This window comes from Anabrus simplex, chromosome 6 (assembly GCF_040414725.1).
Source record: "Anabrus simplex isolate iqAnaSimp1 chromosome 6, ASM4041472v1, whole genome shotgun sequence".
NCBI lineage: Eukaryota > Metazoa > Arthropoda > Insecta > Orthoptera > Tettigoniidae > Anabrus > Anabrus simplex.
This window is the reverse complement of record NC_090270.1, coordinates 274,666,911-274,686,519: the sequence shown is the minus strand read 5'-3', so window position 1 is coordinate 274,686,519 and position 19,609 is coordinate 274,666,911. Positions and strand designations below refer to the sequence as shown.

At 40.5% G+C, this 19,609-nt stretch overlaps 1 protein-coding gene across 1 annotated transcript in view; it reads left to right on the top strand.

The window, feature by feature from the left end:
- The first annotated feature begins 14,668 nt into the window (after nucleotides 1–14,668).
- The window catches only part of LOC136875976 (sodium-independent sulfate anion transporter), a 136,610-nt gene continuing 131,669 nt past the window's right edge, over nucleotides 14,669–19,609 (top strand). The window contains exon 1 of the mRNA XM_068228442.1: nucleotides 14,669–15,082. Coding sequence (XP_068084543.1) covers nucleotide 15,082 — 1 coding nt within the window. The 5' untranslated portion in view covers nucleotides 14,669–15,081. The remainder of the gene's footprint in view (nucleotides 15,083–19,609) is intronic.

Sequence of the window (19,609 nt, the reverse complement as noted above, 5' to 3'; positions counted from 1 at the left end):
GCTATGATGGCAGTCTGTTATATTGAAAAGGTACAACATACTGTAGAACACCACTATAAAGCAAACCATGCTTATTCATGATAATGTTTTAGGATATGTTTGAATGAAAGTGGCTGAAGATATATTTTAAATATTATTTTCAGAAACTCAACAAACAGGGAAAGTCACAAAACACTAGTACACAGCTCAAAGTCAAGCATGAAATTTTTGAATTATATATTACATTTTACTGAATGTGTGACGTGTGCTGCAAGAGTTTAGATATTTGGCCTTCTTCAAGTAAATTTTGGATCATTTAAAATTGTATTCAATTTTATCATAAAAATTTGTGGGTCACCCTGTATCAATCAATCAATACTGATCTGTGTTTAGGGCAGTCGCCCAGGTGGCAGATTCCCGATCTATTGTTTTCCTAGCCTTTTCTTAAATGATCGCAAATAAATTGGAAATTTATTGAACATCTCCCTTGGTAAGTTATTCCGATACCTAACTCCCCTTCCTGTAAACGAATATTTGCCCCAATTTGTCCTCTTGAATTCCAAATTTATCTTCATATTATGATCTTCCCTACTTTCAAAGAACCCACTGAAACTTATTCGTCTACTAACGTCATTCCACGCCATCTCTCCGCTGACAGCTCGGAATATACCATGAAGTTTGTAACATGTAATATACCACTTAGTCGAGCAGCTCGTCTTCTTTCTCCCAATTCTTCCCAGCCCAAACTTTGCAACATTTTGTAACGCTACTCTTTTGTCGGAAATCACCCAGAACAAATCAAGTTGCTTTTCTTTGGATTTTTTCCAGTTATCGAATCAGGTAATCCTAGTGAGGGTCCCATACACTGGAACCATACTCTAGTTGGGGTCTTACCAGATACTTACATGCCCTCTCCTTTACATCCTTACTACAACCCCTAAGGCCGGGCGCACATTGAGAAGCAGACGGCCGCAGAGCAGGGCAGATCAGGTCAGGACAGCCTAGCTCTGACGAAACTGCGAAGTGTATGTGAGCGCACATTGCCACGCAGTCGCGCGTCAGTTCTCAGAAGGAAGGAGCAATGGCTAGCAACAATGATCTAAGTTCCGAATGAACAAAATTTGAAAATCCCGCTTCCAGCATTTGTGAATAATTTTATAGAACCGTTGCTGTACGTTTCTGTTGGTAATGAGGCCTTTCCACTGTCTGAAAAATTAATGAGGCCGTATCCCAAACAAAGCGTAACCGGAAACTATGAAAATAAGATTTTCAATTACAGGCTGTCGCGAGCAAGGCAAACTGTTGAATGTTCTTCTGGCATACTGGCGTCCAGGTTCCGTGTTTTCCGAAAACCATTCGAGATCAAAGTTGACAGTGTTGATTAAGTCATAAAGGCGGCTTGTGTGTTGCATAATTTTCTGATATACAACACTTTGCCTGAAAATAATGTAGATGGGGACTATGTCAAAATGCCTGAGAACCAGTTGCTTCCATTGGTACACGAGAGAAGGAGTGCATCCAGTGCTTTTATAGTGAGACAGAAGTTTACCAATTATTTCAACACGGTAGGAAGCGTGCCGTGGCAAACGGATAAAGTTTCAAGAGAGAACTACCGACTTACTACGATGACTAGAAATTCCAGGTAACTGGCATTGTTCCCCTTTTTCAGTGTTCTATGCAACGTCAAAAATATACCTGGGGAAGCCGAATTATTGCCTGGTGTGCTGGCATATTCTTCAGATTGTTTAATTTCTTTTTAATTTTCGTATTTACGTAGATGACTTATTGTATTATGATTATTCGTTTTCTACATATTTGTCCTTTTCCTAAAGTATTTTCTAAAGAGTGTTTGTGAATAAATTGTTGTGATAGTAGTCTACTTACCATCATTAACATTCACGTCCTTGGCAATTTCGCTCCAAATATCAAGTTTTAATTTATTATTCACATAGTCCACATGATTCACATCATATAAAACAGGGTACAACCGCACGGCTTCGACAATTTTTCCCTCCATGTCTCAACTATTCAACTAACAACGCAACACGTGCGCAGGAAACTGTTTCGAAGACTGCGCGTGGTAGGCGGAAGTAGGTGCAGAACCGATCTGCTCTGCTCTGACCTGCCCTGTCTGTCAACTTGCGATGGTGCAATGATTTATGTGGATTACAAAAATCTGCTCTGCGCTGCGCTGCTTCAGCTGCTTCGCCTGCGTCCCAATGTGCGCCCGGCCTAAACACCCTCATAACTCCTGTGGAAAAAATGAAAATGTGAAATAAAATAATGTTACATTAGGAACTGGCATGTTGATTTTTTTTCTGGGACTTGCACAAGATACAAGCTTCGAGAAGTTTCCAAAGACAAGACAACAAGCGTCAAATTAAAAATTTAAATTTGATTGGTTTAAATTAATCGAAAGGTAATCGAAAGTGGACAGCTTGCTATAGGTAACTTGTGTGCGATCATTGGTCATTCATTTTGCTATGCCATTTCCTGCTGCACCACCTAGCGTGGGCTACCTTCGTAAAGCATGTCACAGGGGAGCTTCATTCTCTGTCTTCGGCATTATGTAGAGCGGACGTGTTGTCCAGGAGCTCTCTGTTCCATGGGAGTTCTGGATTCTCTTGGGGTAAGCAAATCTTACAGTAACGTTCTTTTATTTCACATTTTCATTTTTTCCACAGGAGTTTACCCGCCGATCTTTCTATCAGAAATCAATTGTCATTTACGATGGTGTAAATAGGTTTACATCCATCTTCACATATGCATGAGGCAAGCTTTTTCTAACATTTTTGTATTTTAAATTAAATTTCTCACTAAGTTTGACATCAGTAAATCTGCTTCATTTCGAATTATTTTCATTTGACCTGGTATTTTTTTTTTTTTTTTAAGCTTCATTTCATCTGGGTTTGTATTTCTATTTTGTGTTTATATGCTACAAGTAGTGTTCCTTATTTCCTTTTCTCTGATGGTTTTTATAATAAATAGGTATTAACTATATTATTCTTTGTTGGAGTTTCAACTATAAAAGTCCTTCAATCCACAACCTTGTAGGGTTCCTTCCGCTATCCACATCCTTCTGTTAGTTTTCGTGTATTTTATCTTGTTTAATTTGGTTTTCTGAAATGGTTTTAATGATTCTAAATTTTATTTAATGTTCCAAATATTTTTTCTTTTATAATTGTTTTATTAAACCCCCAATCGCTGCTATAGAATGGATAATGGGGTTTACTTTTCTTAGTGAAAATTCTGTCATTCCCATCCAAGAAATTGTAAAATTGTAAATGGTAGCTTGTATGCTTCAACACTGTATCTTCGTAGGCGCTCAAATAAAAAGGTGCATGGTGTTGTAAAAGTTCCTCGCAATCGTTTGTTTTGTTTTTTTTAGAAATAATTGAACCATAGATATGTTTGTTTTGGGTATCCACAGGGTTATATTTATCTACAGGGGAGGTAAATTACACTTTGTTATAATTAACATTAAGTCTGATAAAATATTAAATACGAGGACCTACATTTCCATGTGGTCATTCTATTTTGGACTGACTGTACATTGTAACATGTCAGATTTCTTTGAATGTTGTTACGTGCTCCCTAAATCATGGCTACTATCTTCATCTTACCTTCTGCATATTTCGCCATCGTGCTGCCGTAAACATTCCTACTGGACAAACTGTGCCTCCGTCTGCCCACCCGCCTCACTAGCGACTGCGTGCTGTCTCACCTTCCTCGCCAGCTCTTGATTACGTCACCTGTTTCTCGTATATTCCAGATCACGCTTCGCTCCGCTATATTACTCGCCGCTGCCTTTCCATCAGCGGTCAGGTATTCATTGTGCATGTAAAGCAGTGGGAGCAGGAACTCTTTCGCACGGCTGGCCCATGGCGATTTTAAACATTCCATTCTACGTCACATCATATCATCTTTGTGCAGGGTGAGCAGACTTGTAATTTATGATATCTTAATACTTTCGATTTTCTTCACTCCTTAGCCCTTCAGGCCTTAGCATACATATATATTTTTTTTTTAACTTTGGCTGATTCTGGGCAATTCAAGTCACTTGTTAAATAAATTCTTCAGACTTGGATAGAATCTTGTGCACAAGGACTTGTGCTTCGGCGAACTCTACCATTGACACGGAACTTTGTGTACGCCCTGTGTGTGCGTGATTTTATTAATACGGAAATAGACACAGCAGCCTGGTTTTTTTGCCCTCTCTCACCCTCGCCATTTCCTTTAATCCTGCATTCTTTTTCCCCTCCTTGCATTTTTTTCCCCCCTGTTCCGTTGACTTCCTTTCTATTTTCACAAATTTTATGTCATTCTTAATTGTAATAGTGGCCTATACTCTTTGTTAATTTTTTCTCACTTGGTGAATAATTATGGTGCTTTTTCTCTTTTAATGTAAAACTATTGTTGTTAGATCCCTTTGGTATTGTCCATAAGATATGCTATTTCCAGTCATTCCATAATGTGTTTCCCCAGATGTACATATTTTGTCTTGTTAATAGGGTTATAATTAGGTCTACTCATAGTCTGATCATCGTCCTTTTAAATTCTTTTTCTATTTCCAACATAATTTAGAGAATTGTTACAATATCAAAATCTACTTTCCCTTGTGGAGTTCCATGTAAACTTTCCAATTCTTGCTTACGCACCTAAACATTGTAATTACTGTTATTTTTGTTTCATATTAATCAAAGGTGAGCCTCCGTGGCTCAGACAGCAGCGCGTCGGCCTCTCACCGCTGGATACCCTGGTTCAAATCCCGGTCACTCCATGTGAGGTTTGTGCTGGATAAAGCAGAGGCGGGACAGGTTTTTCTCCGGGTACTCCGGTTTTCCCTGTCATCTTTCATTCCAGCAACACTCTCCATTCTCATTTCATAGCATCTATCACTCAGTAATATAAATCACTTTGGGAGTGGCGACCCCATCGTAATAACAGCCTATATATGATTCATTCATTACATCCCTGGCCCAGTCAAAGACTGGAAAACAGGTTGTAGGTTTTCATTTTCATTAATCAAAGGTGTTCTTGATTGTAAAAATCTTTCCTTCTGGTGGTCTTGTAATGCATTTTGTGGTTTAAACCTTGTTGTTTGGGCTGTTTTTGCTATCCCTGCTTCCCCTCCCCTTTTTCTTTTATGCACGGTATATCTCCTGGGTAAAGGTCCAGAAAATAATCTCTGCACTATTCTGCTGACACCTTGGAATTTATTTTGATTGCTATACTTGCGAGTACTGTGTATGTGCTGTGAAAGACTTGGCTGGTGTTTTCATTTGTGCGTGACCTTGGGCTCAGTGCTTTGGCTTCTAGACAAACACAGACTTATAACGTGAATTTTTTGCATTTTGTATTATCTCATCTATCTACAGATATTATCAACTTTTGTGAACATATATGCTAAAAACATAAAATTGACCCCAACAATGTGTAAATATGGGAAAATAAAACCATGTCTGTTAATATCAAGTGCAGTATAAATCACACATGAAAATTTGAAAAATAAGTTTTTCTTATGATTATAGTGTCTTTCTTTATGCTGTACTCCAATCAACATTTTGTTAAAAATCATACAAGAAAAGCTTTGTAGTCACAAATGGCACTCCTCCTTTGCCGTACCAAATGTGTTTGGTCTCTTGCTTGACTGTGATGTACACTTGACATGTAAGCTGCCTGCATTTACGTCAAGCCAGCCCAGCCACACTGGGTTAGTCTCACCGGGTGCCCAGCTGAGCATCTCTGATGTAGAGCATAACTTTGCTCATGTGTGAGACAAGGGCTGTCAGGCAGAAGTTGTTGCAAACTTTGAGCTTTTCTTATGGATGGTTATGATGATGGTGTGCCTGTCCTCCAACCATTTCCCAGATACCATATCAACTGACATATTTGATGATGTTAATACCACAAGGGCCCATCACTTCAATATACTCAGCAGTGATTCCGTCAATGCCTGGAGGCTTAACCTCATATCATACACTACTACCACTACTATCGTCACGCCTCTTCCTTTTGCGGCTGGGTGGCTCTCTCCACTTCCCCATCTCAGCCGGGCCAATCAATGATAATTGGGCAGACGCCTCGTTGGCTGTCGCCTTCCTTCTCATTATGTATGCTGTTCTTATTAAGGGCGTTGACACATCCCTCTCCGAGTCCTTCATTTATCAGCACATTACTGGTGATCCTCCTATCTCATCGCTTTCGGATGTTATCCGCCTTCAAGACCGGCGCTCGGGTCAACTTTCACCAGATGTCTTGCTCCTCTAACGCAACTCACATGAAGCTTCCTGCTTGATCTCCAATGGCATCGCTTTCAAGGGTCGTCGCTATAATGTGGTCCCCGCTCCTGAGGAGTTACTCCGGGATCTTCGTCATCTTCCAGACCCCCCTGTCGCCGTTCACTCTCGTTTCCCGCCCAAAACAGGCCCATCTTCTCCTCCCACTTCCACTACTACCACCACTACTCCTACTACTTCCTCCTTCACCACTACTGCTTCTCTTACTTTGACTACTTCCACCGTCCTTACCACAACCAGTCATCCTTCTCCTATTATGTCTACCCCGCTCACTACCGTACCTCCTGCAGCTGTTTCCGCTCCTCCACGGTCCTCTTCTTCCTCTCTCGTTATTCGCGATGATGACCCTGATTTTCCACCTCTGACCCAGTCCTCCACCCGTTCTACGGATTCCACCATCGCAGCTCCTCCAGTATCTTCTGGCAGTGCCGCCATCTCATCCCCAGTGAGTCAACCATCTCATCCAACGAGCTGTGTCATCCGTGGACTCGACCTTGCTGTCACCGAACAGGACTTGCTCCATGAACTGCATCAGCATGGCGTCTTCGCTCGTCGGGCGATCCGCATCTTCAATGACGATGGACCTACCTTTATGGTGCGCCTTCAACTTTCCTCTGATGCGGACCTTGACCACCTCCTCGCCAATGGCATTCGTTTTCGTCGGCGAGCATATCGTGTGGAACCTTCTCGCTCCCCGCCACGCGTCCGCCCCCCACCTTCCCCGACCTCTGTTCCTATCTTACCGTTTGTCTCGCCCTCCACCCTCCCGCCGCCCCCTGATAATCTCCCCGCTCCTCAACCACCTTTTGTCCTACCTCCTCTTCAGATACTAGACCTCCTTCGTCTCTACACTACCTCCGTTACTAACATGACCACCACGCTTTACTACCTTCTCTTGCAATATTATCCTCTTACGTATTCCAATGTTCTTCCGCACCCCGTTCTTCTTCTCCAGTGATGTACTCTGTTTCGTATTTCTGTGTAGAGCTTTTCTGTAATGCGCGCCCGAGATACACTGTGTCTTTGTCTGCAATCTTTCACTAACCCGGGGCCTCGTGGGGGTTCGCTACTTGGGGGGTGTGATGGTGGGTCTCTCCGTGGGAGCTTTCTTGTGGTTGCTTAACCTCTGCGCCACTTCTGTGTACCCTTCCTCTTCAGTATGTACGACACATACTCCATGTTAACGTACGTTCTTCTCTTTCTTCTTACTCTATGGCCAAAGAGCTGCTCGTTCAGCTGACGGCCCGGCCCGCCTGCCACTGTTGTGGCGGGAATAACCTATGTCGGATCGGATCATATCATAGGATAAAGCCAATGACAGGTTGGTGTGGAAAGAGGAAGGACAGCAATATATGAATATGTGAAGATTGTCCTCGTCGTTTTGTGTTTATCCTATTACATATGTCTTTCATGTTTCTATCTTTCACTAGTTTGTTTCTCACCATCACTTGCTTTCAAAAAGTCTTGTGTGTTTGGGAAAAAGGGTGTACGAGGGTGGCCCAGAAAATAATGCACCGCCATTTTTTTCTCAACCCGCAACAATGGTACGAATGTGAAACTTTATATATGGATTCTTTGAAGTTTTCAGAAGGCGCGTGCAAAGTTTCCATTTCTTCCGACAGATAGCATACTTGCAGCAATGGTTCAACATAGCGTCTGTAAGTGATGTACATTATAAGCAGTGTGTCATCATTGAATTTATCACTGCGGAGCAAGAAACGGTTAAAAACGTTCACAAACGTTTATGTGTAGTTTATGGAGCATTAGCAGTTGACAGAAATATGGTTAGTTGCTGGGCACAGAGGGTGAGGCCATCTGAAAGCGGTTCATCAGAGTTCCAAGATTTGCAGCAGTTGAGGAGGCCACCCATGGCCGTCACACCTGACAAGATGCAGCGTGCTGATGTGCTCATTCATGAGGACTGACACAGAATGACTTGACAGTTGGTGCGGGAGCTGTCAATCAGCAAAGTAAATATGGGTGTAATCATCAGTGCTCTTGATTATGCAAAAGAGTGTTCACGATGGGTTTCATGCCGTTTTACGGAGGAACACAAAACTCTCAGAAAAATCATTTCTTCTGAGTTGCTGCAACATTTTGAAGCTGAGGGGGAAGCCTTCTTGTCCCGGAAGTTGACAGGTGATGAAACCTGGGTTCACCATTTTAAGCCCAAAACGAAATGGCAATCAATGGAATGGCGCTATCCTGACTTTCCACAGAAGAAAAAATTCAAAGCAACTGCTTCTACTGGTAAGGTCATGATCACTGTGTTTTGGGACTGTGATGGTGTCATACTCCTTGATGTGATGCCGAGAGGCACCACCATTAATTCTGAGGCACATGTGAACACATTAACCAAACTCAAGAAGCGCTTCCAGTAACTTGGACGCCATAACAACCCAGGTGATTGTTTGCTTCAACATGATAACGCATGTCCTCACACAAGTTTGAAGACGTTGGAACACATAACAAAACAGGGTTGAACAGTGTTACCCCATCCACCCTATAGTCCTGACCTAGCTCCCTCAGGCTTTCACTTGTTTGGGCCATTGAAGAATGCCATTCGTGGGAAAGATTTTGAGGATGACAAAGAGTTGATTCGCACAGTGAAGAAATGGCTTTGTGAACAGAACAAGGAGTGGTACTGCCAGGGCTTACATGCCATAGAACAGAAAGGAGATTACGTGGAAAAAGAGGGAGTGTAGAAGAAAAACATCATTCTTTCTCGTATATAAGTTTCATTGTGTTTGTTACGGAGTTATCCGTGGTAGGCGGAGGTGAAAGAAGGTGCGGGCTGGAATGGGTCTAACTACAAGTTCGAAAGATAAATTAAAATTTCAACAAAGGCTATATTTTCAAAACTTAACAGTGGTGACATAGAATTTGAAAACTTAACAAGTCAACAACAAGCCAAAATCAGGTACCAAGAAATTACAAGTGTTAGGGGATAATTACAAGATCTGGGCTTCGAGCCCCACAATCACAATCCTTGAGCTATTAGCCCAACTTTACCAAGGTACAAAATTGAACAAAGGGGCAGAAAACCCCATCATGCCAAGGAGCACTTGCTCCTAATTACAATGTTAAGCCTCCTAGAGGCATGCAGAGATCAAATTTAGGAAAGAGCAGACCCGCTCTCAATTTTACAAGCCTATCAAAGGCCACAACAAACTTCACTCCTAACTGCCCTTAAGGCACCCATATAATGGTACAGGGGTGCCTCGTACCCAATCTACTGGGCCTTCTCAGGAAGGAAAACAAAACGAGTTAAATAAATGGCCCAAAACACAAAATTGAATGGAGGCGATTACTTGCACTCCTACACTAAAGTTTTTGTTTTAAAACCTATGTGGCGCTAGGCCGATAATACAGGGGCTAATCCCAAGCTAGGGAGGTGACCCGTATGAGAAAACTTTAATACATTAAGGAAGCGTAGAAATGGTTATGAAAACGTAGTCACCTCAATTTCAAAATGAAGGGGAGCTCAAGAGGGAAAAGCACTCTCTATCCCCGCTTTACAGTTAAAGAGATTTGTAGTTTTTACATAGACAGAAGAGGAATTTACATTTTAAAAGTGGTAGGTTACATATTAAAGGTTTCGAACCCTCCCCGAGAGTTAGACTGCTGAGCTAGCAAGAAATAAAGATGTTAAAAGGCCATTACCTTGTAGAAGAACTGCTGACTGAAGAACGAGGCACTTCCCGTCCCCTGCTACATATCCACACACTGAGTTAGATGTTATACTAGTGGCATCGAGACAAGAAAATCAGCAGTTTTTATACCCTCATGGAAAATTCGAGACCTTTCAGGAATGAGTAGACACACCCCCCAATTTTATTGGTAGACAAATAATTACACATGGAAATTCGAAGAAGAAAGCAATGATTGGAGGAAAATTAATTACAGAAATTAGTGATTGGTTAAATTCAAAACAGGCGGAAAGAAAGGATTAATGTTGCCAACCCACAAACCACAGAACAAAATTTAGTAAAAACAAAACTTAGGAATACAAAATTTCTTCAGGAGAGTACATTCCATTACACCAGAGTGTATTACCATAGTTTTTGGTAGAGACATCTGTTAGAGAATGTCCACACTTCTTGATCCATGAAAAACAAAAGCAAATCAAAAACACTCAGTGACATCTTCTGATAAACCGTAGAATTAGTTCAGTAGTAAAGTTCAGAGCTTCTCCTGTAGAGGAGTTTCAATTGGCACAAGATTTAAACTTGCGTCGTAGACGTGTAGCGCCCGGTACAGTGTTCAATAAATAATTGTTGAAGAAAGAAATGTGGTGCATTAGTTTCTGGGATAACCTTGTATATTTTTAATGCTGGTCTCCTGGACATATTGTTACAAATAAAACACTGTCTGATTTATCAATCTAATTTAATTCAGGATGACCCAGTAAGTACACACACTTATATTCAAACATGAATGACCACACCCTACTAATTACTGTCTATATACAAGTTTCTCACAGCAGGACTTCAGCTGTACGGTTTTTACCTGGTATGGGCTATCATCCTTATTGACAGGCTTCACCTTTCACTTTCGCTCCAGATGCTCAGTCACTTCACACACAACAGCTGCATGCTGTCAGGTTTGAACACAGAGATACTGGCTGCCATAACACACGATGACTGTTCCTTGGCTTGACTCCAGGGAAAAATCAACAAATTTGACCAAGTCCGTCACCCACATAGCCAACAGTCAGTTCACATGGCCACACCACACAGTAAACTACTCAACACTGACAACTACAACACAGCAGTTGCACAGCAGCAGCAACTCAGCTGTTCTGACGATCACCACGATACTCCTTACAACAGCAGTAATTAACACTGCTCCAACTCTATTCATACCAACTGTTCCTCACAAACAAGACTCAACTCAGTACTCCAAAGCAGTACACACACAGTACTCTGCTCAGTACATGATGATACTCTGACTCTGGGAGGACACTGATGACAGCCAGAACTACTGCTGTTCCACTCCTATCATTCAACTACTGACTAACTGTTCATGGCTAGCCTCCTTTTTATATCCTCCATCATCAGGAAGGCACACAAGGAAACCAGATAAAAACACAATAGATGGAGATGCTGGGACATGTTCTTGGGCTGGCTGGAAGGTTCCCGGCCTGACTTAGTTATCCCTTCCAGGAAATACCGAAGGGAGCTTTGACAGGGCTGGCACATAACAAAATAGATCAAATACCCTTTAAAATGGCACTAATGCTTACCAACAATTTCCTTCTTACATTAGGGGCTGCTTAACAAAGCTTGTATTTGTTACTAGCAATCTGTGAAATCATGTATTGTGTAGAATGCCCAGGTATAGAACAACCGAGCAAGTGGCCATGTGGTTAGGGTCCCACAGCTGTGAGATTGCATTCGCAAGATAGTGGGTTCGAACCCACTGTCGGCAGCCCTGAAGATGGTTTTCCGTGGTTTCCCATTTTCACAGCAGGTAAATGTTGAGGCTGTACCTTAATTAAGGCCATGGCCGCTTCCTGCCCAATCCTAGTCTTTTCATATCCCACCGTCGCCTTTAAGACCTATCTGTGTTGGTGGGACGTAAAAGAAAAAATGAATGTATTTATTTATCATCAACAGGGTGTCCCAATTACAGCTGATGTAATAGAAAATTAAATAACATATATACAAACATACAAATATACATCTTCACATGTTTTCTACAGACTATTCACATGATTTACAAAATTACCACATTCCATCCCTGAGAAGAGCTTTCCATATTGCAGTGGAAGGGTGATGAAAAATATCGAGTGGCCCTTCCAGCTGATTTATGGTCCTAAGGGCTTGCACGAAGCAAGAATTTTCATGTGCAACCGTCGTACATTTGGGCAAGTGGAATGTACATTTCTGCCTTATTTGCTGCTTGGAACATGAAGTGGAATCAACCCCAGTATAGCCGAACAGTCCGCATCTAGTTGCTAACATTGCATTCGCACATTTTTGGTGCGTTGCCAGCGTATTCATTCCAAGAATTTTTATAAATTCTTCATACCTGCTTGGAGAGAGTGGTATGCCCAAGAATCCAAAACTAATCCACTACATGAACCTTATCTGAATTCTCTCGAGATGGTACATTTGGCCTTTCTGATACAGGAGCCACACCTCACAACCATACTTGAGAGAGGGAACGAAACATTGTTTTGACACATACAATATTTCTGAAATATTTACAATTTCTTTTGACAAACCCAAGTAATCTGAAAGGTTTCTTTATAATATTATCAATGTGTTTCCCAAATGGTAAGTTATTCCTGTTACTAAGAATTACATCTAGGTTATTAAACTCCTCCACATGATTTAAACATCCTCCACAGATTTTATATCTGTAAAACAAGGTGTGAATTTTTGAATAAATGACATGGCACCACACTTAACTTTATTTACTCTGAGGGAACACTTATCACACCACTCACATATTTGCTTCAAATCTTCTTGTACATAATTTCCATCACTGTCTTCTTCTTATAGTTTCAAGTCATCAGCGTACAAGAGACATTCACTGCTCCAAATACAATGCTGAAAATGATGCAGTGAAGTATTATATGGTTAATACTTCACACTCCACCTGGGTATGTATTCTATGTAATGCCAGAATGGAAACTGGCAAAGCATACAATGCTCGTGAGGCAAGATTTTTCCTCCTGTACCTTAGGGATATTACCAAGGGTTGGAGTGACTTTCACTTGGCTGTTGTTATGAGTGTGACAGAAGATGCCTTTTACAGATTTTTAACTGCACAAGGAATCTTGAGGTAAGTCTATGCCAGATCACAGTTTGCTGTCTGTCCAAAGAAGTTGCTCAAAACCGAAGACATTTTTGACCAAGAAACACCTCTCTGACCCATTGCTTCTCCTCAGTCAAGTTGCATGTCCAAGAATAAGTGCCAAAATATGAAGTATTCTAGTGTGAAAATGAAAATTAAGCACAATTCAAAATGACACTCTAGTCTTCCTTGCGGCTGTGAGCTTGCATCCGGGAGATCGTGGGTTCGAATCCCACTGTCGGCAGCCCTGAAGATGGTTTTCCGTGGTTTCCCATTTTCACACCAGGCAAATGCTGGGGCTGTACCTTAATTAAAGCTACGGCCGCTTCCTTCCAACTCCTAGGCCTTTCCTATCCAATCATCGCCATAAGACCTATCTGTGTCGGTGCGACGTAAAGCCCGTAGCAAAAAAAAAGTCTTCCTTGCTGCAAAAAGTAGCATAATGCCACCATATTATTTCACAAGAATAACCTGTCAAAGTTTATTGGAAATACTTTATATTTATTTAATAACAATGTTATTACCAGTAACATACACATAGGGACCTGTGAAGCATTACATAATCCTTAGTGAGTATTTTTGTGACTATTTCATGATAACAGAAATTCATGTTCATGATGAACTATAGTTCTTGTCTTGGTAGTACTTCAGACTGATAATTCACTTAGACTACATCACAAAGAAACTAAATGACGGATATGTATAATAGTGACGCATAGTTGAATCTACAGTCTGTGTTGAATATAGGTCAGAGATAAAAGCATCCCTTGGGCCACACCCTCAGATCAAAGAGCAGGTAACTAGGACTTTTGGCCTCTCACGTGTTATCTTGTATGAAGGAACTCAAGGTCACTTGCTCTCCCTATCACTCTGCTCCAAGCCTCATTGCTGGAAGGTAGCAAGACATGTTGCATGTGTTTCATAACAGAAAATTTTCAGACATGAATTGAAAGAGTATCTGTCAAAGTTTATTGGAAATATTTACTATTTATTTAATAACAATGTTATTGTTTTTACATCACACTAACTACTTTTGACGGTTTTCAGAGATGCTGAGGTGCCAGAATTTTCTCCCGCAGGAATTCTTTTACGTGCTAGTAAATCTACCGATTTGAGGCTGACGTATTTGAGCACCTTCAAATACCACGGACTAAACCAGGATCCCGGCTCTATTTCTTTACTAGATGCATTGAAGGATTAACTACTCTGGAACTATCACAGAGATCTACAGAATTATCTAGAATATGAACCAAGGTGGTTAAAATTATATTGATGAAAATCCTTCATCATATGCTCAAACAGAATGGTAAGAAAAACAACTACTAGTCCATTGAAGTGAAGATAATATTCCTCCTGATGAAATAGAAGCAGAATTGTGAATGAGCTGAAGTGGAATGTCATTCTTTAAGGTCAGTCATCTCATTCTTAACATGCTGATAAACATGACAATTAAACAAGGCTCATTGACAACAACAACAGCAGGAGAAGAGGAAGACATCCTCAGCGCCTCTCACTTATTTGTGATTCTCATTACATGGAGCCTAGTGTAGTTAAGAGAAAAGGTGGTAATTGTTAATATTTTGATGGGAGTATCAAGGGCATGTTGTTCTCATTGCTGACAGTATCTGAACTACTGATTTAGCTATGGTTTTCCTTTAAGGAATTACATAAATTCTTTAATTGGGTGCATTACATTTCAATGCCAAGGAACTTTCCATTGAAGCTCCTGAGATCAACAAACAGAACACCTCATGAGGCGTCACGTTGGCGGTGAGACAGAAATGAATCTTGATCAAACAAAGACGCAGACTTTTATCTTTCTGGGGAATTGTGCAGCATTAATTACTACACAGGTAACAACATATTTGCCCAGGATTAAACTTCTGTCCCCAGCTCCTGATAAGCAAGCACAGTTATAAATGACCTTCTTTCTCTGAAGACTGCTAGTTGATGACAATGATCCTAAGGGAACCTGTGAGCTGAAAAGTGAACAAAAATAAGTAAGTACTGTGAAATCAAAACTAAGATCACACTCCTACATTCATTGCTATCTAAACGGACTGTTACACCTGGTCCTTCCGTAACTGGGGAAATGGTGGTGACAGTAAACTGAAAATACAAAACAACTAGTCTCTTCCCAGAAGAATTATTGCATGACATAGGCATACATACATACATACATACATACATACATACATACATACATTCTCTTGATAGATTTCAGTCTGCAAGCCTGCGTGAATTAACTAAGCACATTCACACTCTTCTATTTGCACCTAGGCCTATGACCTACTTTAAATCCACACCTCTTATCATTAATTAATTAATGATTAATTAATTAATTAATTAAAACTAAGTCAACCAGGCGAGTTAGATGAGCAGTTAGGGGCACGCAGCTGTGAGCTTGCATCTGGGAGATGGTGGGTTCGAACCTCACTGTCGCCAACCCTGAAGATGGTTTTCCATGGTTTCCCATTTTCAACACCAGGCAAATGCTTAATTAAGCCACGGTCGCTTTCTTCCCATTCCTAGCCCTTTCCTATCCTACCATCACCATAAAACCTAACTGTGTTGGTGCAGCATAAAGCAAAGTCATATACAGGATGTAACAGTAAGGTGCAACCAAACTTTCAGGATGCATTCCTCACACATAGAAGAAGACAATATGTTATATAGACATGGGTCCAAAAATGCTTTTTATTTCCATGTTAGAACTCTCATTTTCTACAACATTCCATAATACATTAATCATGAGAAATACACATGAACAGAAGGTACCAGCATACCACATGAAACTCTTTCTTATGCTGGCAACATACAGAAAAATAGAAATAGGACTATTCCTTATTATGTAATTTGTATTTTCTATCAACAATCAAAACAGGCTGCCTGGTCGAGGCGGTAAAGGCATGCTGGTTCATCCAGAAGAATGTGGCTGATTCCCTGTCAGGACATAGAAACATTTAAGAAACAAGATTTCCACTTCTGGAGGTGCACATGGCCCTGAGGTTCACTCAGCCTATACCAAAAATGAGTACCAGGTTAATTCCTCTAACCACTCTACCACACCAAGTGCCAAGGGTACAGATAGCGGAAGCCTTTACTTCCCACCCCTCCCAGGGCCTCCGTGGCCTGTACAGAGTTGACTTTGCTTTGCTTTTATCAACAATCTAAACACACCAGATTCCTGTAACGCATCTCAGAAAAGATATTATTGCCATCTAGCGCTGAAGGATTGAACTGATACACAGTACATACACAAAATGTTTTCAATATTTCCGAATGCCTGCAGTGCTTCAATGGCAAACCCACCTAGGCTGAGTGTCAGTGACCATGAGAGTATGTCGTGCTTGGTGTTGTGAATTATTTGCTGGTTAGACACAAAGGCAAACGGTGCTTTTCTTCCTTCCCCTACACTTCCCAAGCATGGTTTCTAAATTGACCGGTGAAGTATTCCCCTGTGATTGTGGCTATGTCACAGAGAGCCTTTTAAACCACTCTTTAGGATCACGTATGTTTAATGAGAACAATAGCTATATTTTGAATGAAGGACCAACTCCTGAATTAAAAGACTTGAAAACTAAAACACATGAACATTTTGAAAGACATTAGATTGCATTTTAATTCAGAGATCATAGACGTCTACTATCTTTCAACTTTACTCCTCATAATTTACATGGTTTATTTACCCTAGAAAGACCACCTTTGTCATGAAACTGTTGGTACTATTAGTTGTCGTCCAGTCAACAGTGTGGGGGTATCTGATTGAATAGGTACCAAATATGCAATTCACCTCCATTGGATGGGCTGCAACACCTCAAGAAGTAATGCGAGGACACAAATTTGCATTTAATTAAATCCAGTGTGGAATCCAGTTAAGTGGAGAAGAGACTGAGTAAGCTGTTTTCTATGCTGGTTATAAGACAATCTGTGTTGAAAACTTACAGTATATTACCTTGAAACTTTATAACAAGTATGGTATATAAATACACATTTCAATATGTGTAATTTTCCTGAATCGATTCATTTGATTCCGTTCACGTTACTGAATCGATACAGTGATCCGATTCATGGCACATTAAAGTCACTGCTCCTACTGAATCTGTGTGATACGTACTGGTAAGACAGCAGCAACAGCATTCAGTGCTCACAGCTGCCATCTAGTCTTCATACTATGAACTCCTTTCTTAGAAAAAAATGCTAGTCACTCTAATACATCTAAGGTTTCCGGCAACGCAGAATGGGAAAGGTCTGGGATTAGGAAGGTAGCAGCCATGGCCTTAATTAAGGTACAGTCCCAGCATTTCCTGGTGTGAAAATTGGGAAACTATGGAAAACCATCTTAACATCTGCCGACAGTGGGATTCGAATCCACCATCTCCCGAATGCAAGCACATAGCTATGCGATACTAATCTCACGACAACTCGCTCAGTCATTTTTGAAAATATGTATTTTTCTATCAGTAGAGGATTTTTAAAATCATCTTATTTTGCATAGGCTACCCGAGATGTACAGTAGCCCACTGGTTTTCTGATTCAACATACTATTGGTTAAGTTATTGCGTCAGTCAGCTCACTTACTGTCCACATATTATTGAAGTCTTGTGCAACGATGTGACATATGAATTGAGAGGATACTGAGACATTTTTCCCAATATAAAACAGGTACTTTTGAGTGGTCATGAGCATGACTCATAGTCATACGGCAGGCTAGAGTCAAATTTAATTAATTGTCAAATGTCAACGAAGTTATAATACTAAGATTCATTAAACTAATAAATAGTATAACTTAACAGCCTACCTACTTTCTAGCTACTTCAGAATTATGTTTTGACTACCTTTTTAACACTGCAAATAAATCCATCTATTATTTAAACCTCCCTGTAAGAAGAGGACAATGAATGCAATGAACTGTGTGTGTGTTGTGTCTCACTGATCTGTGACTGCGTACGATTCTTTCGGTGTGCCATGGCTCACTGAATGTCTCGCTGTAGCGGAAGCTTGGCTCTCCACCAGTGTCCAGTGTGCCGATAAGGAGCCATGTGTATCTTGTGTCTCACTGAGCCGTGCTGTGCGCATGATTCTTTCGGTGTGCCATGGGTCACTGTATGTCTTGCTGCAGCGGAAGCTCAGCTCTCCGCCAGTGTCCAGTGTGCCGATAAGGAGCCGTGTGTATCTTGTGTCTCACTGAGCTGTGCTGTGTGCATGATTCTTTCAGTGTGCCATAATTCACTGTCTCGCTGCAGCGGAAGCTCGGCTCCCCGCCAATGTCCAGTGATTAATGGTTATGAATTTCATGTTTTTGGTCCGTATTGAACTGAGAATAATATATAAGTAATAATAATAACAACGTAAACGTTTCCACCTTTTCAATACTAAAATATATTCACAAAATTATAAATTACACGGTACTAGTTTCGACCCATCTAGGGGTCATCATCAGCCGTATTGGAGCAAAGATCACTTTTGGCGAAATCCTAAGAAAATGTTATTTTAAAGAATAACAAGTGAAATGAGATGTTATTATGGTAATAGTCAATAATACAAGGAATATACATACTAAGAGGTTTTTAACAAAGAATAAAGTATAAATGGGGTGTTGTAAAAATTATAATCATGGAAATCAGTAAGTTCTTGTATTGAAATGACATATATAAAATTATATATGGCTTAGGAAGAGGGCTTAAGGTGGGGCTGAAGGGTGCGGGAGAAAGTGTAATTGTCTTGGAAGAGTACCTTTGATTAAATTTAGGATTGAGTTTAGGTTGGCTGCATTATTGTTTCTGAGGAAAGTGATAAATAGATCGAAGAGTATGTTGAATAATGGAAAATTACTACATACACCTAGACCAATACTTTAATGCCAGTCACAATCTCAATGAAATCTCAGAGAAACCCAACATACTCTTCGATCTATTTATCACTTTCCTCAGAAACAATAATGCAGCCAACCTAAACTCAATCCTAAATTTAATCAAAGGTACTCTTCCAAGACAATTACACTTTCTCCCGCACCCTTCAGCCCCACCTTAAGCCCTCTTCCTAAGCCATATATAATTTTATATATGTCATTTCAATACAAGAACTTACTGATTTCCATGATTATAATTTTTACAACACCCCATTTATACTTTATTCTTTGTTAAAAACCTCTTAGTATGTATATTCCTTGTATTATTAACTATTACCATAATAACATCTCATTTCACTTGTTATTCTTTAAAATAACATTTTCTTAGGATTTCGCCAAAAGTGGTCTTTGCTCCAATACGGCTGATGATGACCCCTAGATGGGTCGAAACTAGTACCGTGTAATTTATAATTTTGTGAATATATTTTAGTATTGAAAAGGTGGAAACGTTTACGTTGTTATTATTATTACTTATATATTAATGTCCAGTGAGCCGTGAGTGCACCACTCAGCACTGTCCACTTGGGAGTAAGCTGAATCATGTGCCGTGAGCTTACCGTTCCTGTGAGTCGATTCACTCGGACACTTGAATGAATCGATACACTGCTTCGAATCA